A 12,023-nucleotide genomic window follows, 5' to 3' on the forward strand; every position below is an offset into this window, starting at 1 on the left:
GGCGGTAGTTCGGTGGACAGTAGCTGAGGAGACACACTGGAGACACGGGTAGAAAAATAGGGTCTGACTTTATTCAAGTTCTGTCTCCTGCCTCAGGCCCCATCCCGTGTCCTGTCCCCGGGGCCCCCGGGGGCCGGAAACAGCTATCCAGGGCGGGCTGCAGGGCCCGGGACACTTGCTCCGCTCTCTCCGCGAGCCGCCGGGGGCGGGGGGCGGCGGGTCCCTGCAAAGTCCCCAGAAAGTCGGGCAGCTGTGAGGGCAAAGAGAAGACTGGCACGCTGCGGAACAGGGCGGGCACGGCGTCCGCGGGCAGCAGTTTGTCAAAGTAGGCCCCGACGTAGCGGCCGGGCGCGCGGCCCTGCAAGAAGTCCGGCAGCACGCAGCTGAGCGAGGCGGCAAAGGCATCGTGCGGGTCGTGCGCCCTGGGCGCCGAAGTGGCATCCTGCAGCCACTCGCGGCACAGCGCCACGGCCCCGGGCGAGAAGAGCAGGACCACCAAGCCGCCCTCCTGCAGGGTCTGGCGCCGCTGCGCGTGGAACCAGGCCAGCGCTCCCTGCGCGCTCAGATCGCGGCGGCTCCACAGGTCCACGGCCACGCGCAGCGGCAGCTGGCACAGCGCCGAGGCCAGGGCGCCCACCAGGCGCTCGAAGCTCGCGTCGTCGGCGGAGTAGAGGAGCAGAGCCGCGCGGCTCCGGGCGGCCGCTGCGGGAGAGAACAGAGCGGGAGGGAGACGTGAGCTGGCCCGAGGCCCGCTGGGGGCGGCCCCCCGCCCCGCTCTTGCTCACACTCACCCCCCGCGCGGATGTTCTCCTTCAAGAGCCTCAGCCACCCTGCGAGGGGAGAGGAGCGGAGGCAGCCGGTCAGCCCGGTCCCCGCTTTCTCCTGGCCAACTTCCAGTCCTGCCCCTGGGGAATGGGGAGCTGGGAAGCGCTCACCTTTCACACGGTTCATTTTGAGAAGAAGGAGAAGGAAAAGCACAGCGGCCAAGAGTAAGCAGGCCAGCCAGACCAGGGCCCAGCGCTGGTGGATGTCTAGGAGAATTAAGGGAGAAGATGGGCTTGTTAAGAGACCCCCACTTCACGAAGGAGAAAAACTGAGGCTCAGAGAAATGAAGAGAGTTGCCCAAAGTCAGAGCTTATAGGGTCAGAGTACAGGGTATGAACACACATCAATCTACATGGGTGACCTTGGTAAGTGACTTCACCTTCTGCCTCAGTTTTCACCTCTGTAAAATTGAGATAACAGTGGTATCTACTTCATAGGATTCTTGTGAGGACTATATGTATTGATCCACATAAAGCACTGAACATAATGCTGAGGGGACATAGTAAGTGCTCAGATGTCAGCTAAGATTATTGCCCCCACTCCAAGGGTAGGGTTGCTAGACTCTTGACCTCACTCTCTTGGATGACTGCAGCAGCCTTCTATCTGGTGTCTCTGACCTCTTTCTTTTTTGCCTCTAACTCATTACCACAGAGCTCAGTTGGTAAAGAATCCACCTGCGATGCAGGAGACCCCAGTTCGATTCCTGGGTTGGGAAGATCCCCTGGAGAAGGGAGAGGCTACCCACTCCAGTCTTCTTGGGCTTCCCTTGTGGTTCAGCTGGTAAAGAATCCACCTGCAGTGCGGAGACCTGGGTTTGATCCTGGGTTGGGAAGATCCCCTGGAGAAGGGAAAGGCTACCCACTCCAGTATTCTGGCTGCAGAATTCCATAGACTATACAGTCCATGGGGTCCCAAAGAGTTGGATACAACTGACTGACTTTCACTTTCACTTTCACTTTCATTACCACAGGGCAGCCCAAGATCTTTTTCAATGCAAATTTGATTATAGCCTTTCAAAAAGTTCCTGCTATTCTTAATATAAAATCCAAATTGGTTACATTGGTTCCCAAGGCCCTACAATGGCCCTCATGTCCTCATCTCATGACAGAGGTCTACCTCTCAAAACACAATCACAGTAGCCACCTTGGAGTTCCTCAAAAAATCACCCAGGGTCTTCACAAAAATGCATCTTTACCCACCCGCTTCATCTAGCTCAGCCTTCAGAGTTCACTTCCAACCTTTCCCCTGAACTCGCGTGACCTAGATCAGCTCCCCTCTATAAGCATTCAGGGCTTTGGACACTGGCATGAGGACAAGGATTGTGTCTCTGGTGATACTGGGATCATCAGATTAGTTTGTGAATTAATGAAGGAATTACCCTCTAGTTGATCTTAGCCAGGGAAGGACAAGGCCATTCATTGTGTGTGCTTCCCTGGGAATGGTCCCTGTCAAGATTCCAGCTCCCGGTACAGATAAGGGCAGTTCTTGTAATACTCACACTTGTCCATGGGGCAGGCCCAGAGTGCTCCCAGGTCATTGTCCCAGAGCTGTAAGATACAAACAAAAGCAAATCCAGGGCCCCAGCTTGGTGTTCCACACTCACCAAGTTCCAGTCCCAAATTTGCAGCCTTGACCATGCATATTTCCCTCTACACAGCAGGTTGCCACAAGCTGCTCTACTTTGCCCATGCTGTGCCTGTTTTCTGGACTGTGCCTTCCTTCTGGTGCCAGAACTAGCCCACAGGAAGAGACCCTTACTTGAATGTCCCCTGGAACCCAAAGCTTAACACATTGGTTATTGACTGTCTTAATCCAGTGGTTATCTGTTTGCTGGTTTCTTACCCAGTAGTGAGCAACTTGGGGACAGTGGCTCAACCCTTAGCTTCCCCTGGGCTGGACAGAAAATAAGCACATGGATGGATGGGTGCTAGAGGACAGTGAGGAGGACCCTGCCCCAGAAGGGTTCTCACTCTTTCCTGCTAGACACAGGAAGAGGTAGAAAAAGTTTAAGACAGGGTTTGAAGCCCGTTGCCTTTTGGCATTGGGAAGGGCCCTCCTGCCACCTACTTACCTGTAGACACTGGCCCGACTGCACGTCTTGTAGTAACTGCTCTCCAAGGCGAGCTGCCCTCTGCCAAGCCAAGGAGTGGGGGCTGTCACCTAGAGGCACCACATCTAGGCGACCCACCAGGCTACAGGTGGGCAGAATAGTTGGGGAGGGGGGCTGGGAGACTTCTGAGAGGCCATTGAGAACAAGGTCCAAGTCTAAGTCACCCCCACATTTCCAGAGACCAGCACAGGGCTTGGCTTGGAGGAGGGGAATGTGAAGAGAGTGAAAATTTGAGGTCAGGTGTGAGATGCAGCTGGAAAGGGACATGGAGGAGGGCCCGCCATCCCTCACCGTGGATGCCCTGCTGAGCAGTGGGGTGCAGCCACTGGGTTCCAAGGCACAGAGGGAACCATTGTCCTGGGGGCCTCGTGTCTCCACCAGCAGCATGTCATCCTTGCGGGGCCCCAGGGAGTCTGGAAAGGGTGAGAGCCCACTCTGAGTTAGACCCAACCCAACCCTGCTCCATGCCTGACCTTCACCCCAGGGGCTGGCACTTCCTGGGCTCACCCCATTGCAGTGGCCTTGCCCCAGCCTCCCCTGAGGTTCCACTCACCAGCCCACAAGCACTCTTGCAGCTGTAGCTTCTCCCAGGTGCTCACCTGCTCAAAAGAGGCCAGAGTTAGAGACATGAGGAACAGAGAAGCTGAGGCCAGAAAAATCAGAAGAGAAGGAAGGAGCGACAAGGGGGAGGCCTGTCAGGTTGGGGGAGGAGGCGGTCTGGACTCTGGACCTGAACTTAGGCAGATCTAGCTTCAAGGCTGGTTAATGAGGAATCACTCCATTTTTCTCAGCCTCAGCCTCGTGAGGTTATCTGTGCTAAAGGGTCTGACAGCCCTAAATTGCTTCCCTGTTTAATCTCTAAACTGTGTCTGAACTTTTTGTGATCCCATAGACTGTAACCCACCAGGCTCCTCTGTCCATAGGATTTCCCAGGCAAAAATAGTGGAGTGGGTTTATTTCCTTCTCCAGGGGATCTTCCTAACCCAGAGATCAAACCTATGTCTCCTGCATTGGTAGGCAGATTCTTTACCACTGAGCCACCTGGGAAGCCCAGCCTAAATTAGCTCTTTTCATTTCTTTAAAAAAATAAAGTTTGTTTTTGATGTGGACTATTTTAAAAGTCTTTATTGAATGTTACCGTATTGCTTCTGTTTTATGTTTTGGTTTTTCAGCTGGAAGGCATGTGGACTCTTAGCTCCCCAACCAGGGATCAAACTTGCACCCCCTCCACTGGAAGGCAAAGTCTGAACCACTGGACTGCCAGGCAAGTCCCTACTCTTTTCATTTCTGATAGCACTTTATATACTCCCTTCTCATCTAACCACCTTTTCAAAGAAGCCTCGTCTGACTGCCCCTCTTGAAATTGCAATTACAACCCTCCTTTATCCTTCCCCATCTTTTTCTATAGCAATTATACACAATTTTAACAGACTATGTAATTTACTCATTATGTCTATTGTCTGTCTTTTTCCATTAGAACATAAGCTCTCTAAAGGTGGGAATATTTATTGGTTTTATTCACTGACACAGCTATCCCAAGAGCCTAAAACAGTGCTTGGCATATAGTAGGTGCTCAATAAATCTTGAATTAATATTTTTATAACCACCCTTTGAAGTTGTAAAGCAACCCATTTCTCCAGGTAGGGAAATGGGATAATTATAACAAGTATAAAAGCAGCTAAGGTTTGCTGAACATTTAGTTTGTGCCAGTCACCAAGGTGAAGCACTTATTTAATCTTCATCTGTGAAGTAGTTACTATTATCATCCCCATTAAATACATGAGGAGACTGACATTCAGACAGGTGAAGTGCCCAGGCTCGCATGCCATGCACTGCTAAAGTAAATAGTGGAACTCCTAAAGAGGAAGTTGGTAACCACTTTGCTCCAGGGACCCAAGGATAAAGTGGATCCAGAAGACTGGGGGTCCGTGCAGGTCCTTTCCCCAGCTCAGCTCTCTGGCGCCCCCTTCTTGCCTGGACACAGACGTTGGGGTGGCCTTTCAGCAAGGGGAACTCAAGAACCTTCTGTGGAAAGAGGGTAATGCATGAGGTCATGAAAGTGGGCTCCTGGGCTCCCCTTCCTTCCCCAACCCCAGGAACCTCCTGCCACTTCACTTACATTCACAGTAACATTTTCTCGGGGCAGCGGCGGGACCAGCGACAGGCAGGGGCCCCCATCCAGCGGCTGCCAGCACAGAGTGGCCTCAGCGGGCAGCGAGCATGGCGCGTCTAGCCGCCAGCTCCGCGGAGGAAGCAGCTGCAAACGGGCAGCGCGCCAGAGGTTTCGGTGTGCGCGGGGGTCTGCAGGCACAGGACAGGTCACTGCACTGCTCACCAGCAGGTCCCTCCCGCACTGCTCCCACCCTGGCAGGACCTGTTCACTCACCCTCCCTAAAGGGGCAGATGCTGGTCCTGACAGAGTCGGGCTCCAGAGGCCACACCTAGAAAGGAAAGAGAGCGCCACAGGTCAGTTCAACCCAGCCAACCCTCTGCTTAAAGCCCTGGGGATGCATTCATTCAGCCCCAAACAGTCAGCCCTCCTTGGCCTTCCTTATCCACTGTCCCTCATCCTCAGATCAGAAATATTTGGGGAGAAAATTCCAGAAAGTTGCAAAAAGCAAAACTTGAATTTGTCTACAGGAAACTGTTTACATAGCATTTAGGTTGTATTAGGTATTATAAACAATCTGGAAATGATTTAAGGTATATGGGAGTATGTGAGTAAGTTATATGTAACTACTGCACCATTTTATATCATATAAAGGACTTGAGGATCACAGACTTTGGTATCCACAGAAGTCCTGGAACTAATCCCTCTAGGATACTGAATATAGAGGGAGGACGTATTTTACAAACATATGGTCTTCTTGTTCTCTGCAAAGTCTGAGAATTGCACACATTTATTCTTTCAGCAATCCCCATGCCAACATCTGGCAACATCTTCACTCAACAAATTTTTAATGAGTACCTACTATGTGTCTTAGCACTATGGTAGGCATAGGGACATTTGACAATTAAATCCACAATCACTTTGTGAGAACACACTACTTGCCAGGCACTGTGCTAAGTGTGAAGGATACATCCATCTATTCTCCATTTATTCTTCCAATAGACTTTTTAAGTGCACCCATTCTTGGCTTAGCCTTGTTCTAAGCACAGGAGAAATAGAATAATTTATTCAGCAAACCTTTAAGAGCACCTACTATGTAGTAGGCATTGTGCTTGGCAATGAGAACATTTATGTCACAGCAAACATTTCATGAATGTCTGTTATATGTCCTAACACTGTGCTAAGCAGTAGAGTTTCACGCATTCATTCATTCATTAACTTAACAAACTTGATTAGCACCCACTACATGCCAAGCATTATGCAAAGCTCCAGGGAAATTACTAAATTTGAATAGATTATTATTTCCTTGCCTTCAGATTACAGATTCACAGTTGTAGTAAGAATAAAACATGTATACAAATTAATAAATCAAGCACTCCATTTATTGAGGATTTGTCTTGTGCAAGAAGAGACAGGTGCCCAAATAACAAAAGAAATGATAAATAATGAACAGAAAAGACAGAAATGCAAGAAGATTTGGAGGAGATAGGAGAGGCCAGGAGTTTGAACAAAAGCTTTGGGAAAGAGGTAACATTTGAACTGGAAGGATTAGGGTATATGAAAAAGAAGTGAGGGCATTTTAGGTAGTGAGAATGAGAGACGTTAATGTCAGAAGTAAAACATGGGACCTGATGACCAATTAAATGTACAATCAGAGGGAGAATGTATTATTATAGTATATATAAGCTGGAAGTGGCACACTTCCTTGTAACAGCCCTCTTAGGCTGGTACTGTTATTCTCATTTTACTTATAGGAAACATGCTCAGAGAGGTGAAGTTAATTGCTCAAGGTCACAGAGCTAGGAAATGGCAAGAATCAGGATTCAAATGAGTCTGAGTTCACAACACAGGCTCTACTCTCCAGGGAAGCCCCGAGAGGGAACTAGAGGAGTGGCAGAAGCCTTCAAAGAGCAGGAACAGTGTTCAGGGCATGCACAAGGAGAAGACACAGGACAGCCAAGGTCAAGGGGGGCCAGCCCCTAGGAGCCATAGATTCTACCAGGCAGGTGAGGACCAACCCTCTCACCAATTCCCTGATCCCCTTCCCCGGGCCCCCAGCTGGACTCTGCTCCTACCTGAATACAGAGGCAGGGGACCAGGTCCGTGTGGTTCAAGGTAATGTTCTGTGGTCCAGTCTGTGGGACAAGTAGAAGGGGAGAAGCTGGAGAAGATGAGTAGGAGGAAGGCTGCAGACCAAAGTTAAGGACCCCAGGTGGGCAGCTGTTGCCCCATGGATGATCCTTGCTTTGACTGTGGGTGGCTGCGTGCTTTTCAAGGGTCCCCTGTGATAAGGCACTTGTAACTTTAGCATGGGCATCAGCCTATGGTGAGAATGGACTTGGGGAGGGGGAGGCCTCACCAGGTTACTGTGCCACCAGGGTTTTATAGGGCCCTGGACCTGGTTCCAGTACAGAGAGAGGCCGAAGCGCTGCTCCTCAGAGACGTCCAGCACCAGGCGCACGTCCTCACCATCTGCAGACACGTTGAGCCAGGGCAGGGCTGCGGGGGGATGCAAACAGTCTTCCCTCAGCTTTTCTGCACTCCCAAGCCTGGGTCATACCCACCCACTGCCCTCTGGAGTTTCCTTCAAACCTCTTAGATTAGGGGGCCCCTGGAAGGGCAGAGCCTGTGTCTCCATCGCGAACCAAACTTTGGCTGCACCCCAAGATGGAGCCCATGTAGACCCCAGTAGGGGGGCTTCTCCCTCTGCAGCCAGAAAGTACCCTGTAACCACTAAAATAAAGCATTCTCCTCTGCTCAGAACCTTCTGATGCCCGCCCCCACCACCTCACTCCCACAGTAAAAGTCAGGGTCCTTACAGTGCCTGCAAGTCCCTCCCATCTGGCTGCTGTGACCTCTCTAATCTCATTTCCTAGCACTCATGTCCTTAATTAACCTGCTGCAGACACACTGTCCTCCTTACTAACACTTAAACATACCAGACACACTCCTGCCCCAGGCCTTTTGCACTGGCTCTTCCCTCCATATGGAACCCTCTCCCCTCAGATATGCATATGGCTCCTCCCTCGCCTCTTTCGGGTCTTGTGCTGACTGACCACTGCCACTCCCAACCTCCATATCCCTCTTCCCTGAATTTTCTCTGTAGCATTAATTACCATCTAACTTACTGTGTATTTCACACTTCCACGTGAAATACGTGGAAGTGTCCTCTGTCACCTCTACTATGACCCTGACTCCCGGCTAGAATGTCAGCTCTGTGAGGGCAGGGATTTTTTTTTTTTTAATTGGTTTATCTCCAGTGCCTAGGGATATTCCTTGGGCAGAATAATTACTCAATAAATATCTGATGACTAAGTGAATCAAGGTCTACTAAATGAATAAAGACATGAAATCCGTGATGTGTATCTGTATATCAAAGCCCTGGTGCTGAGCAGTCTTAAATGAATTACCAAAGAGGCATCAAGCTTAAGTTTAAGAAACTAAGCAGAAAATGAAGTTGAAATAATTTAAGAGTTCAGAAGCCCCACAGTGTTTCTGTCTTGATGTGTTGGTAGTTACACAAGTGTACACATATGTAAAAATTAATTGAACTGGAATTACAATTAGTGCACTTTACAGTTTTCTGTATGTTTGGTACACCATGGTAAATAAAGTAGTTTTTTTAAAGGAATGAAACAAAAGTCCAAATAGTTTATGTGAAAAACATCATCAGAACCTTGAGATCCTTAGCCCTTATTTTATGGTTTAAAGCTATTTTTATTTTGATATATTGGGGCGGGGTGGGGGTTACACCATAATCCTGACCATGCTTTGGACCTCTGGCTGTCTCTGGTATGAACAAATATTTGTTCTAAGGAGTGAGAATTCACCTTTGAATGCCTGGCACGGAGTAGGAGCTACTGTAGATCATGTGTGATAAATGAATCAATGAGCTCTGTGAGCCTGTGGGGTGTGGCAGCCAGGCCTGAAGTTGACTCCCAGGGCCCCTCCCACTCCAGAACAAGCCCCTCCCTCCTCCCAGCCTCACTGGACCTAGCTCCTACCCCAGCAGCTCTGAATGTTGTCCTGGACTTCCAGACCCCTGCAGTCTGGGGAGAGATCACAGAAAAGCCTCCAGTGGGGTTAGGGGCCAAAGAAAGGAGAGGGGCAAACCAACCCCTGGGAAGACTCCCTGTCCCCTCAATATCACCCATATCTACTTCAGTGCCCACTGGGGAGCAATGTCACCTGGAGAGGCTGGGGGCGAGAGTGACTGAGTGAAGTTGGGACAAGGAAGGGGGTGAGTGCAGAGGGGCAGTTGCCAGTGGGGAGAGAGACCAGGGCCCAGACTTGGGGCCCCTCAGGCTCTGGGGTCACTTACCAGGGAGCTGCTGCGTGAGATTGAGTTCCTTCTGGTACCTGGGCTGAGTGTAGGACCAGATTTGCACCTCAGCCCCCAGGGCAGCCTCGAAACAGTCAAATACTACAGAGCCCTGTGAGGAGAGGGTGGCGGAAGGCTGGTGGTATAAGGCTCAGAATCCTCTCCATGGACCCTCTCCACTCGTCCTCTGCCCTATTCCCAACCAATGACTATACTGTATGGCCCCAAATTCCATCATGAATGTGTCCTCAAGGACTCTAAGATACACAACCTCAGGAGGAGTGGCAGCAGGGCCAGTGAAGGGATTACACCCTCCCACTCAGTTAAGGGATTACAAAAGAAAAATTAAACTTTCTGAGACTCTTCCGAGCTGGGCATTATACCAGGTATTTTACATATATCAACTCATTTAATTCTCACAACAGCCATAAAAGATAGGACTATTTTTTTTTTTTTTGGTGGGGGAGGCACATCTCATGGCTTGTGGGATATTAGATCCCTGACCAGAGATCAAACCTCAGCAGTGAAAGCTGGAAGTCCCAACCACTGGACTGCCAGGGAATTCCCGAGGTGGGACTACTCTTATTCCCACTTTACAGACAAGCAAACTGAAGCATAAAGGACTGAAATGACTTGCCCACAGCCCTGCTGAGATTAGGACTTAAAGAGATAATGTACATGAAAGTACTTCATGAATTTCATCTTTAGGAAGTGGTTAGCGTTATTATTTTGCATACCACAGACTGACCAGGCTGCACGAGGGCAGCAGGCACTTGCACCTCCAGCAGGACACAGTGGGCAGTAGGGTAGGCCTGGAAGGAGAGCACGATGTGGGCCTGGAGAGAGGCTGTGAACAACAGGGCGGGGAGGCGGTCAGGCCCAGGAGGGAGGGCAAGGCTCTGGGCAGGGACAGCTGGGTCGACCAGCTTCTTCTCACCGTTCCTAGGCTCCTCAAGCTCTGGGTCAGCTGCTCTTCTAAACTTCTCTTCATCTTCAGGATCTTCCCAGTACCCTGGAAGGGCCCAAGAGCAAGGCACAGGTCCAGCCTCAGCTCTGGGTTTAGCTTCCTTCCAGGAAGCTCGGTGCTTGGAAGCAGAGGCCAGGCCTGGGGCCTGGGGGGTGGGCAGTGAGACCAGGCTGACTTGGGGGGTGTGCACTGGCCAGTGTCCTCCAGGAGAATCTGAGGATGCCCCGGGCTACCTGACAGACTCCCCCCGCCCTGTCCTTGTGTCCACATCAGACACACTCACGTGCACCCAATGCCCAGTCACAGGATGACAGGCTCACCCTGCACGGCCAAATGGACGGCCACACGCACACAGAGGTCACAGTCAGTCTCCTCGTGGCACCTCAGCACCAGCTCTGTCTGCAAGCGTGTGGGCACCAGCACGGGGCCTGGGGCAGACACAAGGCTCCCAGGCAGGCAGAGCACGTCACCATCTGCGTGTGAAGGGTGGGGTAGGTGCTGAAGCTGCTCAGACCCAGAGTCTGGTTGCACCTGACACCCCCAGAGGGCCAAGGAGCTTTGGGCTCTTCCTAGGCTGAACAGCTCCCATCCCTCTTCCCTGCTGCCAACCCAGGAAGATCTTTCCTCTCTAAAAGTAGAGCTACTCACCCCAGAGATGGCAGGACAGGCCCTGGGAGAGAGGTAAAGACAAGTCAGAGTTTATGCTTCCAGATCTAACATTCCCCCCTCCGCCACCCGACTCTTTCTCCCTTTTTCGAGTCCCTCCCAGAACTCAGATCTAGCTCTTGCCCCCTCCCCATTCTTCTCTTACCCCATCAGCACCCGACAGACCAGCCAGGGCGGTTCTGACAGGGATGGCAGTGACAGGAGCCAGGCTAGGGCCTCTACAGCCCCAGACCGAACCCGGAGCCTTCCTCAGCCCGCCCGGGGCCCCAGACTCACCGGAGAGCAGCGGGCCGTGTCCTGAGGCCCCACAACCCTCTCCAGAGAGAGGACCACGGGGTTCCGGCCCAGAGCCAAGGACAGAAGGAACCAGGGCACAGGCATCTTCCAGGTGCCAGGCAGCACCCAGGCCTGAGGCCCTGTCCTGCCCCCCCCCCCCGAGGGGGGGCAGACACCACACCTCTGCTCCCACTCAGCCGCGGGCCTCGGGGCAGGAGAGGCTGGAATCGCTCCTCAGCCTTGGGGTCCCGGCGCTGGCCCGCTCGCACTCGCCTCTCCTGGGAGTCCAGACTCCAGGCCAGTCCCAGCCAGAGTGCTTTCGTTTTGGCTCCCGGCAGGCAGCCGTCTGTTCCCGCCCCGCCCGGTCCCTCCCACTAACACCAGACTAGGGAGCCAGCAGCCCTGGACTGGAGTGGTGGCTCAGTCCCTCCTCCTCGTCCCCTCCTCCTCCTCCTTCTCTGCTGACACCTGGCTGGGAGGGGCCCCTGAAGAGGGTGGTGGCCTAATGGGTGAGTAAGGGAGCTCTTACTCACTCTGGGAGTCCCTAAGGAGGAGAGTTTTGGGCAATCCTGGGGCATTTTCACTTCCCATATGACTCTGGGACTCCAGGTCCCTTCCCACATTCTCCTTGGGCCTCACTGTGGGACAGGAGCTCTAAAGGCACTAGAAAGCGGACTTCTCATCACTGCTTGGCTTATGCTGCAGTGTGGGGTGGGGTGGAGGAACCCAGGACCCCAGAGGCAGGAAG

At 52.0% G+C, this 12,023-nt stretch overlaps 1 protein-coding gene across 10 annotated transcripts; it reads right to left on the minus strand.

Moving 5' to 3' along the window:
- Window positions 1–49: 49 nt before the first annotated feature.
- On the minus strand, window positions 50–11,922 carry IL17RC (interleukin 17 receptor C). 10 transcript variants are annotated; one of them, XM_006070705.4, is made up of 19 exons: window positions 11,276–11,922; window positions 10,982–11,003; window positions 10,654–10,806; window positions 10,304–10,378; window positions 10,104–10,213; window positions 9,367–9,478; window positions 9,050–9,094; window positions 7,405–7,544; window positions 7,121–7,180; window positions 5,322–5,376; window positions 5,055–5,236; window positions 4,910–4,960; window positions 3,489–3,534; window positions 3,227–3,348; window positions 2,897–2,956; window positions 2,324–2,372; window positions 936–1,031; window positions 792–830; window positions 50–702 (listed from the first exon to the last, which is right to left on the minus strand). In XM_006070705.4, exons 1-19 carry the CDS (start codon window positions 11,378–11,380, stop codon window positions 74–76), a joined length of 2,151 nt encoding a protein of 716 aa, XP_006070767.2. In that variant the 5' UTR covers window positions 11,381–11,922; the 3' UTR covers window positions 50–73. The 10 variants fall into 10 exon arrangements, with proteins under 10 accessions (XP_006070767.2, XP_006070769.2, XP_006070770.2 ...); XM_006070707.4 differs by lacking the exon at window positions 9,050–9,094; XM_006070708.4 differs by lacking the exon at window positions 4,910–4,960.
- Between the last annotated feature and the right edge of the window lie 101 nt (window positions 11,923–12,023).

The sequence above is a fragment of the Bubalus bubalis genome, chromosome 21 (assembly GCF_019923935.1).
Source record: "Bubalus bubalis isolate 160015118507 breed Murrah chromosome 21, NDDB_SH_1, whole genome shotgun sequence".
NCBI lineage: Eukaryota > Metazoa > Chordata > Mammalia > Artiodactyla > Bovidae > Bubalus > Bubalus bubalis.

Excerpts from the sequence above, each read along its gene's own strand:
- IL17RC (XM_006070705.4), bottom strand. The coding sequence starts at position 11,380 with ATGCCTGTGCCCTGGTTCCTTCTGTCCTTGGCTCTGGGCCGGAACCCC. Across the intron at positions 11,004-11,275 it reads ACACGGCCCGCTGCTCTCCG|GGCCTGTCCTGCCATCTCTG; the intron begins GTGAGTCTGGGG and ends CCTCTCTCCCAG. Across the intron at positions 831-935 it reads CAAAATGAACCGTGTGAAAG|GGTGGCTGAGGCTCTTGAAG; the intron begins GTGAGCGCTTCC and ends CTCCCCTCGCAG.